The sequence below is a fragment of the Maylandia zebra genome, linkage group LG7, assembly GCF_041146795.1.
Source record: "Maylandia zebra isolate NMK-2024a linkage group LG7, Mzebra_GT3a, whole genome shotgun sequence".
NCBI lineage: Eukaryota > Metazoa > Chordata > Actinopteri > Cichliformes > Cichlidae > Maylandia > Maylandia zebra.
The window spans coordinates 7,930,017-7,948,789 of NC_135173.1; the positions used below are offsets into that span (position 1 = coordinate 7,930,017).

General features: G+C 38.2%; 2 protein-coding genes across 2 annotated transcripts in view; both read right to left on the reverse strand.

Moving 5' to 3' along the window:
* The window catches only part of LOC105940466 (uncharacterized), a 111,301-nt gene that overhangs the window by 40,134 nt on the left and 52,394 nt on the right, over window positions 1-18,773 (reverse strand). The window lies entirely within an intron of this gene.
* LOC143419328 (coxsackievirus and adenovirus receptor-like) lies at window positions 1,850-5,783 on the reverse strand. The gene is made up of 3 exons (XM_076885642.1): window positions 5,541-5,783; window positions 3,957-4,334; window positions 1,850-3,718 (listed from the first exon to the last, which is right to left on the reverse strand). The coding sequence occupies exons 1-3, from the start codon at window positions 5,599-5,601 to the stop codon at window positions 3,534-3,536; spliced, it is 624 nt and encodes a 207-aa protein (XP_076741757.1). The 5' UTR covers window positions 5,602-5,783; the 3' UTR covers window positions 1,850-3,533.

An 18,773-nucleotide genomic window follows, 5' to 3' on the forward strand; every position in this document is an offset into this window, starting at 1 on the left:
AGAGGTTGACCTTGGTTTCATCTGTTCAAAGAATGTCTTTCCAGAACTTTGCTTTTTTCATGTTTTTTTTTCTGTTTTTTTTTTTAGCAAAGTCCAATTTAGCCATTCTGTTCTTGAGGCTTGTGAGTGGTTTCACCACTTTCACTTTCAGTGAAGCCTTTTTATTTACTTCCATGCAGTCTTCACTTTATGGTAGATTTGGATATCAACACACCTACCTCCTCACCTTTCCTTCTCAGTATGATAGATTTTGCAACGCCTAATATTTTAGCAATTTATCAGATGTTTTTTTTCGGTGTTCGAATCTTAAGGATGGCTTGTTTCAGGTTCATTGAGAACAAAAAACCTAAAGGATTATTTGAATGTTATTCTTGGTAACGTTTGCTCTTCCTGAGAAATCAGTGGTTTTATTTTTATTTTATTTTTCTTTATTGTCTGATTCCAGCTCAGACAAAATCTGCATCCGCAGGTTCAACAGCTCAGAAAAAGCAACATAGACATTCAATGAAGACTAAAATATTTAGTAACGATGTTTGCAAAGCTTTATTAACAATAAACAAGCAAACACACATAAAAAATAAATAAACAATATGTAAATGACGTTTGACATATTCAAAGAAACAAACAGAATGAAAGGTTTAAACTTTAGTAATAAGAGAGGCAACATCTGACTCTGCAGCTACTTAGAAAATATTTCTTTCTCTGGTTTGATTTCATAATGACTTAATTACAGGTAGCAAAGTGATCCCGGACATTATACAACTAATGATCCATCGTCTATAATCCACAGAGCTTCACAGTGTTTGTGTTCTGTGCCTGTAATTACTCTGTAACAGCTGATCTCTATATGAGAATTTGTTTGATTGTCACAAAAAATCTTCACTCATTTTCAGTCCAATTCTTCTTACTTGAACAATTTCAAAGATATTTTTTTCTGTGTTTGCAAAGACACTTAACAGTGACCTATGAATCATTTAAGCAGCTCCACGGCTGAACCAGTGTGTGTCTAAACACAACAGACAACTTGGGCACTTTGTTATTAGTACCAGTCACAAAAACACACAATTTATTTCCAGAAACAGCACAGTTGCATAGATATAAAGTAATATATTTGCACTAGACAATTGAATCCCCAAAAACTTGGTATATCTTGGCATCATGTGAAGTGCGTCCTTAAAATTACTGTGGAAACTGAACAAGAGGAGGACAAAAGAAGATGCAGCAGGCCAGTTTCTGAAAGTCATGTCCTTAAGAACTAGAAACAAAATGGTAAATGGTCTGTATTTGTATAGCGCTTTTCTAGTCCCTAAGGACCCCAAAAGCACTTTACACATCCAGTCATCCACCCATTCACACACACTGGTGATGACAAGCTACATTGTAGCCACAGCCACCCTGGGGCGCACTGACAGAGGCGAGGCTGCCGAACACTGGCGCCACCTCTGACCACCACCAGTAGGCAACAGGTGAAGTGTCTTGCCCAAGGACACAACGACCAAGACTGTCCGAGCCAGGGCTCGAACCAGCAACCTTCCCATTTAAAGGCGAACTCCCAACTCTTGAGCCACCATCGCCCCAAACCCAGCAAAGACCTGACAGAGGACAAGAGATGCATCTGGACCTTCAGACGATTCATTTACTGCGTGCTGAAGTCTAATCACAATCCACATTTGAAAGTTTTGGTTTAAATATTCATCTCTACACCTCTTGTAAAACAGGATGGAGAGTCTGTCAAGGTTTGAAGCTGCATTTCAGGCAGTAGTGTTGGAGATCTTGTTAAAAATGATGGAATTATGATTCAATAAACACAAGATTATAGATAGATATCATTTTATTTCATACATGCAAATATAATTGAAATAACAAGAGAAACAAAAGAAACTTGTCATGTAAATATGTAAATATCTATGTCTACAGAATATGTGTGCTCGAAAAGGAGTAGGATGAAATTTACACTTTTCCTGTTCCCACCCCCTTATTTCAAATTTCATTGCTTCCATTCCAGGATTCAACATTATTTGATCCATATATGTTTAACTATGTACAAGTCTAACACATACACAAATAAAACCATTTTCAGCACATAAACCAGAACAACAAACTACATTTTACATAAACTAATCACCCTGTCTTTAACACCCGCTTAATCTCTGAGTTTACAGTATATTAGAATTTGATCCACGATTAAGAAAGAATTTGACTGAAGTTAAATTCATTACTCAGCATAACAATGATCCCAAACAAACTGCATTTGCAGTAAATCTAAACCATATCCATCGACCATGTAGTAAAAGCACAACTGGAGAGAAAAACACACAGTGGAAAACTATGACTCATGCATCGGCCTCCCCAGAGCCCAGAGCGCAACATTAATTAAGGAGTGTGGGATCATCTTAGCAGAGAACAAAAGGCAGAAACATCCAAAGAAAAGCTTTGAATATCCTGGAGAACTATTCCTGAAGACTACTGAAATACAGGAAAGCTGCCTGAGCGAGTTCAGGCTGTGCTGAAGAATAAAGGCAGTCATACGAAATACAGACTTTCAGCTTATTAGAACTGTACAAACTCTACATGTGTGCTTGTTTCAGTATATCGCTGCACCTACTTCCACTTTTCATAGCAAAATATAATGAAATAAAACTTGGTTTAGGATGTAAGAGTGTAATCTTACTACTGCTAAAAACTAACAATTATTATTATGTATAGTTTTACAAAAACCTGCTCAAAGGTTGAAATAAATTACATGTAAAATGTTGTAGGCGTAAAATCTTAAACTTGATCTAATAGGCAGCATCTTATCTTATTAACCTAGAGAATAAAATGAATGTTTATTCTTGCAGGACGTCATCATGTAGAGTCTAAACCCACAGATTTTAAAGAATATCTGTGTTATTTTTTTAATTGTTGCCAGTCTCAGGCTGAAAGATCAGCAGCTCAATCTCTTTTGTCTTTGGGCGGTTTTACTTTCTCCTAATTATTTGCTTCACTGTTATCTAAAAATATGCTCCATTTAATATGAATGAAACCTGACTCGGTTGTTTTTGTTATGTTTTCTGTAGATCAGCACTCCAAATTTCTTAGCAAAATATAAAACCAGTGGTGGAGATGCTGCGGGGTACTTTTCTACTACTATTACTGCTAAGTATTATTATTATTTACAAATTTACAAAATACCTTAAGCCTAATATATTCTTACACTTACTAAAACAGTGTAGGCTTTAACATTTTAAACAAATAATACACAGCATATTGTGCTATTAACCTACTGAATTAAAAAAAAAAAAAGCTAGAATTTCAGTCTCAGTGATATTAAAGAAAGTGTCTATTTTAATAAATCTCTGCCAGTCTCAGGTTGACAGATCAGCAGCTCCTGGTTCTCAACCTGCTTGTATTTCTTTTTTAAATTTGCATACTGGGCAGTTGAACTCCATTCTGCATTTTACTGATGTAGTGTAGTGATGCTTCTCTTACCAAACATCATCATCATCAAAAACACTAAAGACATTTCAAATATGCTGCAGTTACTCAGGAGGCTAGTATGGACCCTGACTCTGTCGTTTATGTTTTCTGTAGATCAAAAAACCAACAACACCAGTAAAAAGAAGCAGAGCAGGTACTGTCAGGCCAACGATCATTCCAACAGATCCATCCTCCTTCCCTCCATCCTCCTTCCCTCCATCCTCCTTCCCTCCATCCTCTGTGTCTCCTCCTGTCTGACCTGCAGGTGAGAAACAGGTGTGAGGTGTCAGCTGTCAGGTAGGTGATGAGTGAAGAACAGAACAGAATCCATTTCCTCTTCAAACTGCTGTCAGACATTATCTACTGCACTCTGATCACATCACTCAGACCAGCTGCTTTCTACAAAGTCTCATCAACAACATCTTTAGAAACAAACATCAACAACCAGGAAGCAGCTTCACCTCTGATCACACACACACTCAACTCTACTCACTCACCTGGAGGTACGACAATCAGTGTGATGCTGCTGAATGCGTTTTCATTTAAAATTGGTTCTTTGATTACATTTGATTGATTCTCTCTACATTTTTTTTCTGTCTTGACACGACACTCGTATGTTCCAGTGTCATTAATCGTCACATTCTTCAGAATCAAAGACACGTCTCCATCCTTCATCTGTCTGTCCTGCAGACCCACCCGGTCCTTAGAAGATGGATGCTGTTCATCTGGATCAAACAGGTTATCTCGGTAAAAAAGCACATATTGTGTCTCCAGGTCAGCTCTGTTCCACTCTACACCTAAGATGATGTTGTTATTTGGAGCTCGACATGGCAGAGTGACGTTCTGTCCAGACTCAGCTGTGATGATTTTTTGGTCTGAAAGAGGAAACGACACAGAGCAGAGAGGTTAAAGGTCAAAGTGCAACTGATCACTACTTTGGCAGCCAGATGGAGTGAGGAGTGTATGCACATATTAAATTATAGTACATCCGTGCACGATATACATAAAAAAAGAATAAAAAAAATCTTTTGTTGATGCTAAAGTACACACATGATCATTATGACAGTAAATGCTGTTAATATCACACAGTACCACTGCACCCCACCCTACAGAGATCTGACCTTAATCTATTCCTACTGACACAAAAGTCAGTTACAACCTTCATCACTCTATATTAACAAGATGTCTTCATACAGTCAATTGTGCTGTTATTTTATTTTTATTTACCTATAAAAATTTACTTATTTTTTGCTGCATAGAATTTGAGTAGTGCTTTTTTTGTTAAAGCTCCCAAATCTTATATTATGACAGTATGACAGTCAAAGTTAGTTTAATTTTAAGTCGGAAACTCAGAGGGTTGAAGGGTTGCTGCATCTAGAATAAATGAGTACATTACTGTGGATGACAGTATATAAACAGTTATACAGTGAAATAAGTGAAAGTGAACATAATGTGTGAGAGAAAGCAGCCTCTCATTATAAGACACTGTGAGTCTCTGCATGCTGCCTTTATGGAGCTACAGCTGTTTGTATAGACTGAACAAAAAGCTTTTTAATACAGGTATTTCTTTACACATATTATCTGTAGAATGCCTTGAAATGTAAACAATGATTCTGACATTTTTTTATTTTATACAACCATTGGGACATTGGGACAGATCTACAGAGAATCAGAATCAGAAAGGGCTTTATTGCCAAATGTTGAGCAGATTTAAAACATTAGGAAATTGCTGCGGTGGCATGTGCCACCCTAAAATAATCTAGGCACTAGAGGTGGTAAGAGATCATTTTAAGGTGGCACATGCCACTCCACCTCTGTAGATCGGCCTCTGGCTGTATGCTGACTCCTGAAACTACAACACATTACACTTTTTTGTCTCTGTGCTGAAAACTGCACCGCTGACCAAGCGGGTAAATTCACTTCTTCGAACCTCATGACATTTACACACAAACTGATTCAATATGAAACTACATGTAAACAGACGCTCTGAAACTAAATGTTTGGGAAGTAACATGTAAACCAGACTGATGTTTATTCCTCTTTATCTCAGAGCGAAACACTGTTTGGTTTATAAACCTCACCTGCAGAGACAAACACGAAGACACCGACAAACAGCAAAGTCGAGCAGAGCGACGCAGACATTTCCGTGTTTTCTGTTTTTGACGATCTAACCCTTAGTTTGTTCTAAAAGTTTGAGTCTGTCGGTATTTTCAGTTAATAACAAAACCAGAGTTTTAAAACTGACTACATGAGATTTAATTTAAGGTTTAAATAAAGATAAAATATTTGTTTTTCAGCTACCCGTTCAAACTCCACACCTTGGTTTTCTCAGAAAAAAATCGCGTTGTAGTGACGTGTGTTTACGCTGCGCTGTAGGACCAAAAGGTGTGATTTTCTTTTTGTAATAAACTTTATTTAGAACAATAGCAATGTCTCAAACAGACACGCGAAATATTGAATCATTCCGAACAGTATATCACACCTCTTTTTCCTTTTCTCCTAACATATATATATATATATATATATATATATATATATATATATATATATACCCTCAGTCCAACTCATCCTTGACTCTCACTATCGTTTAATGTCTTCAATACAATGGTCTCACTGTGTGTAGAGCACAAGGCCCCTCTGTAGTGAACATGCATACAACTAAGTGAAAATATGAAATTATTATAACTAATGTGATATGATTACATACGTGATTAATACATCATGGAGAAAAAGAAATCTGCTAATACAGCCCATAACCGTAGCACGTCAGAGCAGTGTGCTCACATCATAGAGCGGCATTTCATCTCCGAGGAAGTGATCCCAGAGAGAAGTAAAGCAAGTGTGTAAGTTCATCTCTGAATTCCCACGTTAAGCTTAACAACCGATATATGGAGCAACTGCCTCTTCTCTCTCTCTCCCTCCCTCTCCTACTGCTAATTCAATCGTGAAACTGCTTAATGATCAGCTGATCGACTTTTCTGTCGCGAGTCCGTCTCTCTTGTTTGTTTTTGGCCCACTTTGCACCAGAAAGAGCAAACCAGCGGCTGAACAACAGCAGCACGTTTAAGCTTGATAAGCTGTTGTTACAATTTATTTAATATTACTTTCTCCACCAGGATCTTTTTCTACGTAGCTGACGGCTGGTAACTGTGCAGGGGCGGATCTAGCAAAGTTTAGCCAGGGGGGCCGATAGGGCATTAACAGGGAAAAGGGGGCACAAAGACAGACTTTTCTTTCTTATTCTCATTTAAAATGTCGAGCTTTTAATAAATAATTATCTGAATCTTACACCCAAAGTTTTAATCTGATGTAAGATGTAAAGAAGTCCATTGCTGTATATAGTAACTATTAAGTCTAATATATATATACCCTAGTAAGCTATAGTACTTTTTCCTTTGGGAAGGTACCATCTGTGCAGTCTGCAATTCTGTTGAAGAAAGATGTTGAATCTATTTAATTATTCTTGAAAAATAATTTATTTCTGTGCATTTTTTTTCCAACCTGCATCAAATTAAGGTTGATTACGTCAATTAAGCATCATGAGGTGGAGGGTGGGGGGTGGTTCCCTATTTTTTTTTGTTGGGAGTTTGCAACCCTATTAGTTAGGTTACTTAATATTTCTGCTAAGTTCTCTTTAAAATACCAGAATAGGAAGGATTGAGTAGGTTTAAGTTTATTAGATTGATCAGTTTTGCTGAACTATGAAATATTTTGGGTGCAGTGTATTTTTTTACATACAGGTATAACAGAATAGCTTTAGTGTTGCTGTTTATTTAAACTTGAGTATGAACTAGTACAAAATGCAGCAAGATATAAAACAAAAACTATATCTATATTGGATTCATATCGGTATCGGCAGATATCCAAATTTATGATATCGGTATCGGACATAAAAAAGTGGTATCAATAGGGACATATTGAATATTTATTCCACTTAATACAATTAAAAAAGTTAAAAATAGTTAAGAAATCAAACAATAAAATATAGCAAGTTTAAAGTCTGTGTATAAAGTGGCCTCTGTACCACAGTGTCATGGCCTGGGTCTAGGGACCCAGGGCTCATGTATTTTCAGTGTATGTTTATGTTTATGTTTTCCGTGTGTTGTTTTGGTTTCTCCATGTGTCTCCATGTGAGCTTCCGGAGGTGTGGGTTCGCTGAGGAGACTGCGAACCCGGAAGTGTTTCTGCTCCAGAGACAGCCACACCTGCCGCTCGTCGTCCTCTGCCAGCTGCAGCAGATTACGCTCGTCAAGGGAACGGCATTTAAGACTGCAGCTGAGCTGAGGCCGACGCTGGATCCTTGAGTCAGAACTCGTCAGTACTGCCGTGAGCTTTTGCGTAACCTCCGAGGAAATAGATCCCCTGCTAACCTTCTGTTTTTTTGTGTTACCAGGAATCTGGAGCGGAGTGTGCTTCTAAGTCACGGTGTGGGAATTGGAGTTTTTTTTGGAGTCGCCACCTTTCTCTTTTACGGACATCTGCACTGTGTGGGATTCAGGGAGAATCACCACGGGACCACAGTGCTGGGATTTTGTATATAGTTGTGTGTTTTTCACCTCCTGTAAATAAATCCACTGTCCTTCGCTAAGAGTCTCGCGTTTTGGGCCCTACTTTCACTGCCACTCCATGGTCTGCCATCGCAGCCCGTGACACACAGAGCCACAGATCAAATTAACCCACACATTCGTGTGTCATCCTGTTTGGTACAACACACCCTTCACCTGTGTGACATCAGTGCACATAGCAACACCTTAGCAACCACATTCCTATCTTCTCCAAATCTAAGTACACACATGTGACAAACAGCTACCACATATACAAAGAAACAGAGAAGTAATGAAGAAGTGAAGTGTTGCAATAAATCAGGTAGATGTGCAGAGACAACTTCCCACTCCACTCAGTTTATGAAATTAGATCAGCTCAGTCTAATCAATAAAAGTAAAAGGTGGTGATTTCCTCTGCAAGATGGTTAGATGCAAAACAAATGAGGACAATTTATAGTTAATATTACACAAACTACATATAAACAAATGTTACGACATATATAATTTCAAATGATTCCTTAAATGAAAAGATAGAAAGCAGAAGTCAAAAATCAAAATCATATCAAATCAAGCTGATTGCTTTACTCAAGCTACAAAACTAGAAATACTTTATAAATGAATCTCCAACAAAAGCTTCTTAAAACACAGTGTTTATATCTGTATATACTGTTTTTACCATCATCTGTACACAATTTCTGTCAGAGTCATTAATCAATGTCAGATTTTTTAGAAAAAACCAAGACAAACGCTACTCCAACCCCTCCAAGTGTAGCGGAGGGGTTGGAGGTATTAAATGAGACTTTCCCTGTTTATTCCACTAAGTTGATTACAGGGGCAGAAATACGACTTTAAAGACAACAGGACACATGATGAAAAAACAAAAGATTAATGGGGAGGAACAAAGTTTGACTGAGAGCAACAATAAATTTTTTACTTCCTTTGTCTGGCCTGGTGGTGAGTGAAAAAAAGAAAAGAAACTGTTTGTGTTCATCAAACTATCGATAAACAGGGAAGCAGGAACAGTGTTGGATTTTAACACTTGTACTGACGGCTGTGAGAAGCTGTGACGCTGCAGGTTCAGCAGCACCCTCTGGTGGACAATCGACGCTGCGCGTGACCATAGAGACAAATTAAAAATGGTAATACATGAACATTTTTCCAGCAGTTTTCATAATTCCAGTGACTTTAAAAATAATCTTATATTTCTTTTTTCCCCCTTGACCAATCTGTGGTGACCAAAATTGTTGCAAGTGGCAAAATTACGTTTTGGATTTCTTTATTACGCCATAAGAAAAAAAAAAAAAAAAAAGAAGAAACTTAACAGCTGCACCTAGAGGAGACCTTACTATAGCACAGATACTTCTGCTTCTGGTGAGATGGAGTTTTTGTTGGGAAGATTATGATAGTGATAATAATTGTTGTTATTTTTCATCCATCCATTCTCTTGGGTTACCCTTATCACAGTAACTGGTGAGTGATAGTTTTCCTTTTCTTGTGAATATAACTGATGTCTATCATCACCATAATAAATATTTCTGATCAGTCAATGCAAATCTGCTGTGTAACTGTTGCATGCAGTAATAAATAGCTTGACTTGGGCTGTGCGATATGACCAAAATTAAGACATATATCGTCCGATAACGATCGATATATATATATATATATATATATATATATATATATATATATATATATATATATATATATATATATAATTTTTTTTTTTTTTTTTTTTTTTTTTAAATGTATATATTTGTATACAACTATACATTTTTAGACATGGGTTGTAACTGCCGCTGTTTTCTTTGTAGTATTTATTACACGGCGTGCTGCAGGGAAAAGCCTGTTCTAACATTTGAGTCTAAAGTTTATTTTTTAGAACCTGGCGGCTCTTTTTTGCTTCTCATCCGTAAATACGCTGCATCTTTCTCAACAGGATCTTGAGCTTTATTGTGAAAGGTTTATGTGGAACAAGCGGACACGCCGTGGTTTTACATTCGTTGTTGCTAACGACAACGCATAAAAACAAATGCTTGTATGTCTGTAGTGTGGTTATGTTAAATATAAGAGAAAGAGAGAACTTTAAGAAATGAATATAGCCACTACAGTGACCATCAAAACGATGAAAACATATTGCCGTAAGCAGGTTATTTTGCGACACCACGAAACAAACGATAGTGTAAAATGAAACGATAGACGTTTTTATATCGTCATCCGATATATATCGTTATATCGAACAGCCCTAAGCTTGACCACAGTTTTTTGCCATGTTGCAGATTATTATTATTATTATGGAACATTATGCAGAAACAGTAGAATTGGGCTGAAAGATCTATCGCTTTATTACCTATTCAGGTTGTAAATCGTGTTTTAAAAAGTAAATAAGTAACTAATTACTTTTGAAAATAAGTAATCAGTAAAGTAACAGGATTACTTTTTTGGGGAAGTAATCAGTAATTAGTTACTGATTACTTTTTTTCAAGTCACTTGACCAACACTGTTCATCAGCCATGTTTTCTGTTACACATAGCTGATGTTATGGGAAATGCTCAGAAGGATAAAACATAGGAGGGCCAGGTGCTGACCTGGGAAAAGATTGTGGAAGTCGTCTGTGAAGGTTCTCAGTCATCCAGGTCATCGTAGTCTAAGGAGCTTGGAAAGAAAAGCGTCTGGACTTCTTTGAGTTGCTTGAAGACGTTTCACCTCTCATCCGAGAAGCTTCTTCAGTTCTAAGTCAGTTACAACCTTCATCACTCTATATTAACAAGATGTCTTCATACAGTCAATTGTGCTGTTATTTTATTTTTATTTACCTATAAAAATTTACTTATTTTTTGCTGCATAGAATTTGAGTAGTGCTTTTTTTGTTAAAGCTCCCAAATCTTATATTATGACAGTATGACAGTCAAAGTTAGTTTAATTTTAAGTCGGAAACTCAGAGGGTTGAAGGGTTGCTGCATCTAGAATAAATGAGTACATTACTGTGGATGACAGTATATAAACAGTTATACAGTGAAATAAGTGAAAGTGAACATAATGTGTGAGAGAAAGCAGCCTCTCATTATAAGACACTGTGAGTCTCTGCATGCTGCCTTTATGGAGCTACAGCTGTTTGTATAGACTGAACAAAAAGCTTTTTAATACAGGTATTTCTTTACACATATTATCTGTAGAATGCCTTGAAATGTAAACAATGATTCTGACATTTTTTTATTTTATACAACCATTGGGACAGATCTACAGAGAATCAGAATCAGAAAGGGCTTTATTGCCAAATGTTGAGCAGATTTACAACATTAGGAAATTGCTGCGGTGGCATGTGCCACCCTAAAATAATCTAGGCACTAGAGGTGGTAAGAGATCATTTTAAGGTGGCACATGCCACTCCACCTCTGTAGATCGGCCTCTGGCTGTATGCTGACTCCTGAAACTACAACACATTACACTTTTTTGTCTCTGTGCTGGAAACTGCACCGCTGACCAAGCGGGTAAATTCACTTCTTCGAACCTCATGACATTTACACACAAACTGATTCAATATGAAACTACATGTAAACAGACGCTCTGAAACTAAATGTTTGGGAAGTAACATGTAAACCAGACTGAAGTTTATTCCTCTTTATCTCAGAGGGAAACACCGTTTGGTTTATAAACCTCACCTGCAGAGACAAACACGAAGACACCGACAAACACGAAGACACCGACAAACAGCAAAGTCGAGCAGAGCGACGCAGACATTTCCGTGTTTTCTGTTTTTGACGATCTAACCCTTAGTTTGTTCTAAAAGTTTGAGTCTGTCGGTATTTTCAGTTAATAACAAACCAGAGTTTTAAAACTGACTACATGAGATTTAATTTAAGGTTTAAATAAAGATAAAATATTTGTTTTTCAGCTACCCGTTCAAACTCCACACCTTGGTTTTCTCAGAAAAAAATCGCGTTGTAGTGACGTGTGTTTACGCTGCGCTGTAGGACCAAAAGGTGTGATTTTCTTTTTGTAATAAACTTTATTTAGAACAATAGCAATGTCTCAAACAGACACGCGAAATATTGAATCATTCCGAACAGTATATCACACCTCTTTTTCCTTTTCTCCTAATATATATATATATATATATATATATATATATATATATATATATATATATATATATATATATATATGTATATATAACTATACCCTCAGTCCAACTCATCCTTGACTCTCACTATCGTTTAATGTCTTCAATACAATGGTCTCACTGTGTGTAGAGCACAAGGCCCCTCTGTAGTGAACATGCATACAACTAAGTGAAAATATGAAATTATTATAACTAATGTGATATGATTACATACGTGATTAATACATCATGGAGAAAAAGAAATCTGCTAATACAGCCCATAACCGTAGCACGTCAGAGCAGTGTGCTCACATCATAGAGCGGCATTTCATCTCCGAGGAAGTGATCCCAGAGAGAAGTAAAGCAAGTGTGTAAGTTCATCTCTGAATTCCCACGTTAAGCTTAACAACCGATATATGGAGCAACTGCCTCTTCTCTCTCTCTCCCTCCCTCTCCTACTGCTAATTCAATCGTGAAACTGCTTAATGATCAGCTGATCGACTTTTCTGTCGCGAGTCCGTCTCTCTTGTTTGTTTTTGGTCCACTTTGCACCAGAAAGAGGAAACCAGCGGCTGAACAACAGCAGCACGTTTAAGCTTGATAAGCTGTTGTTACAATTTATTTAATATTACTTTCTCCACCAGGATCCTTTTCTACGTAGCTGACGGCTGGTAACTGTGCAGGGGCGGATCTAGCAAAGTTTAGCCAGGGGGGCCGATAGGGCATTAACAGGGAAAAGGGGGCACAAAGACATACTTTTCTTTCTTATTCTCATTTAAAATGTCGAGCTTTTAATAAATAATTATCTGAATCTTACACCCAAAGTTTTAATCTGATGTAAGATGTAAAGAAGTCCATTGCTGTATATAGTAACTATTAAGTCTAATATATATACCCTAGTAAGCTATAGTACTTTTTACTTTGGGAAGATACCATCTGTGCAGTCTGCAATTCTGTTGAAGAATGATGTTGAATCTATTTAATTATTCTTGAAAAATAATTTATTTCTGTGCATTTTTTTTCCAACCTGCATCAAATTAAAGTTGATTACGTCAATTAAGCATCATGAGGTGGAGGGTGGGGGGTGGTTCCCTATTTTTTTTTGTTGGGAGTTTGCAACCCTATTAGTTAGGTTACTTAATATTTCTGCTAAGTTCTCTTTAAAATACCAGAATAGGAAGGATTGAGTAGGTTTAAGTTTATTAGATTGATCAGTTTTGCTGAACTATGAAATATTTTGGGTGCAGTGTATTTTTTTACATACAGGTATAACAGAATAGCTTTAGTGTTGCTGTTTATTTAAACTTGAGTATGAACTAGTACAAAATGCAGCAATATATTTAAAAAAAACTATATCTATATTGGATTCATATCGGTATCGGCAGATATCCAAATTTATGATATCGGTATCGGACATAAAAAAGTGGTATCAATAGGGACATATTGAATATTTATTCCACTTAATACAATTAAAAAAGTTAAAAATAGTTAAGAAATCAAACAATAAAATATAGCAAGTTTAAAGTCTGTGTATAAAGTGGCCTCTGTACCACAGTGTCATGGCCTGGGTCTAGGGACCCAGGGCTCATGTATTTTCAGTGTATGTTTATGTTTATGTTTTCCGTGTGTTGTTTTGGTTTCTCCATGTGTCTCCATGTGAGCTTCCGGAGGTGTGGGTTCGCTGAGGAGACTGCGAACCCGGAAGTGTTTCTGCTCCAGAGACAGCCACACCTGCCGCTCGTCGTCCTCTGCCAGCTGCATCAGATTACGCTCGTCAAGGGAACGGCATTTAAGACTGCAGCTGAGCTGAGGCCGACGCTGGATCCTTGAGTCAGAACTCGTCAGTACTGCCGTGAGCTTTTGCGTAACCTCTGAGGAAATAGATCCCCTGCTAACCTTCTGTTTTTTTGTGTTACCAGGAATCTGGAGCGGAGTGTGCTTCTAAGTCACGGTGTGGGAATTGGAGTTTTTTTTGGAGTCGCCACCTTTCTCTTTTACGGACATCTGCACTGTGTGGGATTCAGGGAGAATCACCACGGGACCACAGTGCTGGGATTTTGTATATAGTTGTGTGTTTTTCACCTCCTGTAAATAAATCCACTGTCCTTCGCTAAGAGTCTCGCGTTTTGGGCCCTACTTTCACTGCCACTCCATGGTCTGCCATCGCAGCCCGTGACACACAGAGCCACAGATCAAATTAACCCACACATCCGTGTGTCATCCTGTTTGGTACAACACACCCTTCACCTGTGTGACATCAGTGCACATAGCAACACCTTAGCAACCACATTCCTATCTTCTCCAAATCTAAGTACACACATGTGACAAACAGCTACCACATATACAAAGAAACAGAGAAGTAATGAAGAAGTGAAGTGTTGCAATAAATCAGGTAGATGTGCAGAGACAACTTCCCACTCCACTCAGTTTATGAAATTAGATCAGCTCAGTCTAATCAATAAAAGTAAAAGGTGGTGATTTCCTCTGCAAGATGGTTAGATGCAAAACAAATGAGGACAATTTATAGTTAATATTACACAAACTACATATAAACAAATGTTACGACATATATAATTTCAGATGATTCCTTAAATGAAAAGATAGAAAGCAGAAGTCAAAAATCAAAATCATATCAAATCAAGCTGATTGCTTTACTCAAGCTACAAAACTAGAAATACTTTATAAATGAATCTCCAACAAAAGCTTCTTAAAACACAGTGTTTATATCTGTATATACTGTTTTTACCATCATCTGTACACAATTTCTGTCAGAGTCATTAATCAATGTCAGATTTTTTAGAAAAAACCAAGACAAACGCTACTCCAACCCCTCCAAGTGTAGCGGAGGGGTTGGAGGTATTAAATGAGACTTTCCCTGTTTATTCCACTAAGTTGATTACAGGGGCAGAAATACGACTTTAAAGACAACAGGACACATGATGAAAAAACAAAAGATTAATGGGGAGGAACAAAGTTTGACTGAGAGCAACAATAAATTTTTTACTTCCTTTGTCTGGCCTGGTGGTGAGTGAAAAAAAGAAAAGAAACTGTTTGTGTTCATCAAACTATCGATAAACAGGGAAGCAGGAACAGTGTTGGATTTTAACACTTGTACTGACGGCTGTGAGAAGCTGTGACGCTGCAGGTTCAGCAGCACCCTCTGGTGGACAATCGACGCTGCGCGTGACCATAGAGACAAATTAAAAATGGTAATACATGAACATTTTTCCAGCAGTTTTCATAATTCCAGTGACTTTAAAAATAATCTTATATTTCTTTTTTCCCCCTTGACCAATCTGTGGTGACCAAAATTGTTGCAAGTGGCAAAATTACGTTTTGGATTTCTTTATTACGCCATAAGAAAAAAAAAAAAAAAAAAGAAGAAACTTAACAGCTGCACCTAGAGGAGACCTTACTATAGCACAGATACTTCTGCTTCTGGTGAGATGGAGTTTTTGTTGGGAAGATTATGATAGTGATAATAATTGTTGTTATTTTTCATCCATCCATTCTCTTGGGTTACCCTTATCACAGTAACTGGTGAGTGATAGTTTTCCTTTTCTTGTGAATATAACTGATGTCTATCATCACCATAATAAATATTTCTGATCAGTCAATGCAAATCTGCTGTGTAACTGTTGCATGCAGTAATAAATAGCTTGACTTGGGCTGTGCGATATGACCAAAATTAAGACATATATCGTCCGATAACGATCGATATATATATATATATATATATATATATATATATATATATATATATATATATATATATATATATATATAATTTTTTTTTTTTTTTTTTTTTTTTTTTAAATGTATATATTTGTATACAACTATACATTTTTAGACATGGGTTGTAACTGCCGCTGTTTTCTTTGTAGTATTTATTACACGGCGTGCTGCAGGGAAAAGCCTGTTCTAACATTTGAGTCTAAAGTTTATTTTTTAGAACCTGGCGGCTCTTTTTTGCTTCTCATCCGTAAATACGCTGCATCTTTCTCAACAGGATCTTGAGCTTTATTGTGAAAGGTTTATGTGGAACAAGCGGACACGCCGTGGTTTTACATTCGTTGTTGCTAACGACAACGCATAAAAACAAATGCTTGTATGTCTGTAGTGTGGTTATGTTAAATATAAGAGAAAGAGAGAACTTTAAGAAATGAATATAGCCACTACAGTGACCATCAAAACGATGAAAACATATTGCCGTAAGCAGGTTATTTTGCGACACCACGAAACAAACGATAGTGTAAAATGAAACGATAGACGTTTTTATATCGTCATCCGATATATATCGTTATATCGAACAGCCCTAAGCTTGACCACAGTTTTTTGCCATGTTGCAGATTATTATTATTATTATGGAACATTATGCAGAAACAGTAGAATTGGGCTGAAAGATCTATCGCTTTATTACCTATTCAGGTTGTAAATCGTGTTTTAAAAAGTAAATAAGTAACTAATTACTTTTGAAAATAAGTAATCAGTAAAGTAACAGGATTACTTTTTTGGGGAAGTAATCAGTAATTAGTTACTGATTACTTTTTTTCAAGTCACTTGACCAACACTGTTCATCAGCCATGTTTTCTGTTACACATAGCTGATGTTATGGGAAATGCTCAGAAGGATAAAACATAGGAGGGCCAGGTGCTGACCTGGGAAAAGATTGTGGAAGTCGTCTGTGAAGGTTCTCAGTCATCCAGGTCATCGTAGTCTAAGGAGCTTGGAAAGAAAAGCGTCTGGACTTCTTTGAGTTGCTTGAAGACGTTTCACCTCTCATCCGAGAAGCTTCTTCAGTTCTAAGGTCAAATGGTGGAGAGTCCCAGATTTAAACCTAGTTTGAGTGAACCCCCACAGAGGGACAAAAGGACCCCTGATGATCCTCTAATCACATGAGCCAAGGTGTGACAGTGGGTGTGGGTCCCAATCAGCCAGGGTTTCGGGTGAGCTCATTGTGAAACCTGGCCCCACCTTATCATGTGATTTCCTGAGGTCAGATGGCCCAGGATGTGAGTGGGTGTTAAAGCGTCTGAGGAGGGATCTCAAAACTGGATTATAGATGGCAGAGAGTTGGTGTCGTAAACCCCCGCCTCTGTTCAAAGATGGTCGCTCACAGTGGACGTAAATGGCTTCTTTCACTCCTCTTTCAAACCATCTGTCCTCTCTGTCCAAAATGTGAACATTGGCATCCTCGAAAGAGTGTCCTTTATCCTTAAGATGCAGATGGACTGCTGAGTCTTGTCCTGTGGAGGTGGCTCTTCTGTGTTGTGCCATGCGTTTGTGAAGTGGCTGTTTGGTCTCTCCAATGTAGAGGTCTGGCCATTCCTCGCTGCACTGTACAGCATACACCACGTTGTTAAGTTTGTGTTTTGGCGTTTTGTCTTTCGGGTGAACCAGTTTTTGTCTGAGCGTGTTGGTGGGTCTGAAATGCACCGGGATGTCGTGCTTGGAGAAAACTCTCCTGAGTTTCTCTGATACACCGGCTACATAGGGGATGACAATGTTGTTGCGTCTGTCCTTCTTATCCTCCCTCGCTGGTGTCTGATCTTCTTTTCTGTGCCTCTTTGCTGACTTTATAAATGTCCAATTAGGATAATCACACGTTTTGAGTGCTTCCTTTACATGTGTGTGTTCCTTCTTTTTTCCTTCAGGCTTAGAGGGAACATGTTCTGCCCGGTGGTGTAGGGTCCTAATTACTCCAAGTTTGTGTTCCAGAGGGTGATGGGAGTCAAAGATGAGGTACTGGTCCGTGTGTGTGGGCTTCTGGTAAACTTCAATGTTGAGGTTGCCATTCTCTTCAATGTGCACGGCGCAGTCCAGGAAAGGCAAACAGTTATCCTTTGTGTCTTCCCTGGTGAACTTGATGTTTTTATCCACAGCGTTAATGTGCGCAGTGAAGGATTCCACTTCTTGCGTCTTGATTTTGACTCAGGTGTCGTCTACATATCTGTACCAGTGGCTGGGTACTCTCCCTTTAAAGGAACCAAGAGCCTTTCTTTCCACTTCCTCCATGTAAAAGTTGGCTACAATAGGTGACACGGGGGAGCCCATAGCACAACCATATTTTTGTCTGTAGAAACCCTCGTATTTGTATTTGTGAAAGTCTTCTCTGTTCAGCAACAGCCCAGGTTGGACAAAGAACTGTTGAGTTTGTACGATGTTATAAAAGGGGCGCTGTGACGCCCCAAGTTTAGAACCCTCATTACTGCGAACCACTACGTAGCAGGTGGTGAAGAGGATGGCAGAAAGGTGGCTGCAGGCAGATGAGAGAGCGGTGGTACAGCCACGGAAGATGGTGAAGCCGCGAGTGGAGTGGAGACCTCTGACTGAGGTAATGCTGCCTGCGCTAACGGCTGGCTAAAAGCAGCGTCAGCTACATCATCATCCACTGCAGACACAGACAAAGATGGTGAGGAAAACAAAATATTCTCTTTATTACTCACCACAGCCGGCTCTTGAGATGCACGGGAATCCGGCTGCGGTGAGGAGCGCCGGCGGCGCGAACATCATTTCCTTGTAGACGCCGGGGCAAACCGTGGGGATGTAGGGAAGGAGGACCCAGGCGCTGAGCTCTGTGTGTAAACAGTGCGTTTATTTACAGTGTATGGAAAAAACAACAATAAATCCCCGTGCTCTCCCCTGGCTCCCGTGTTTTGTCTTTCCCTGAA

Bases quoted from the DNA above. Each gene is read 5' to 3' on its own strand.
- LOC143419328 (XM_076885642.1), bottom strand. From the start codon at position 5,601: ATGTCTGCGTCGCTCTGCTCGACTTTGCTGTTTGTCGGTGTCTTCGTG. The intron at 4,335-5,540 runs GTGAGGTTTATA...TTCCTCTTTCAG, and splicing joins CTTCGTGTTTGTCTCTGCAG to ACCAAAAAATCATCACAGCT. The intron at 3,719-3,956 runs GTGAGTGAGTAG...TCTCACCTGCAG, and splicing joins ACTGATTGTCGTACCTCCAG to GTCAGACAGGAGGAGACACA.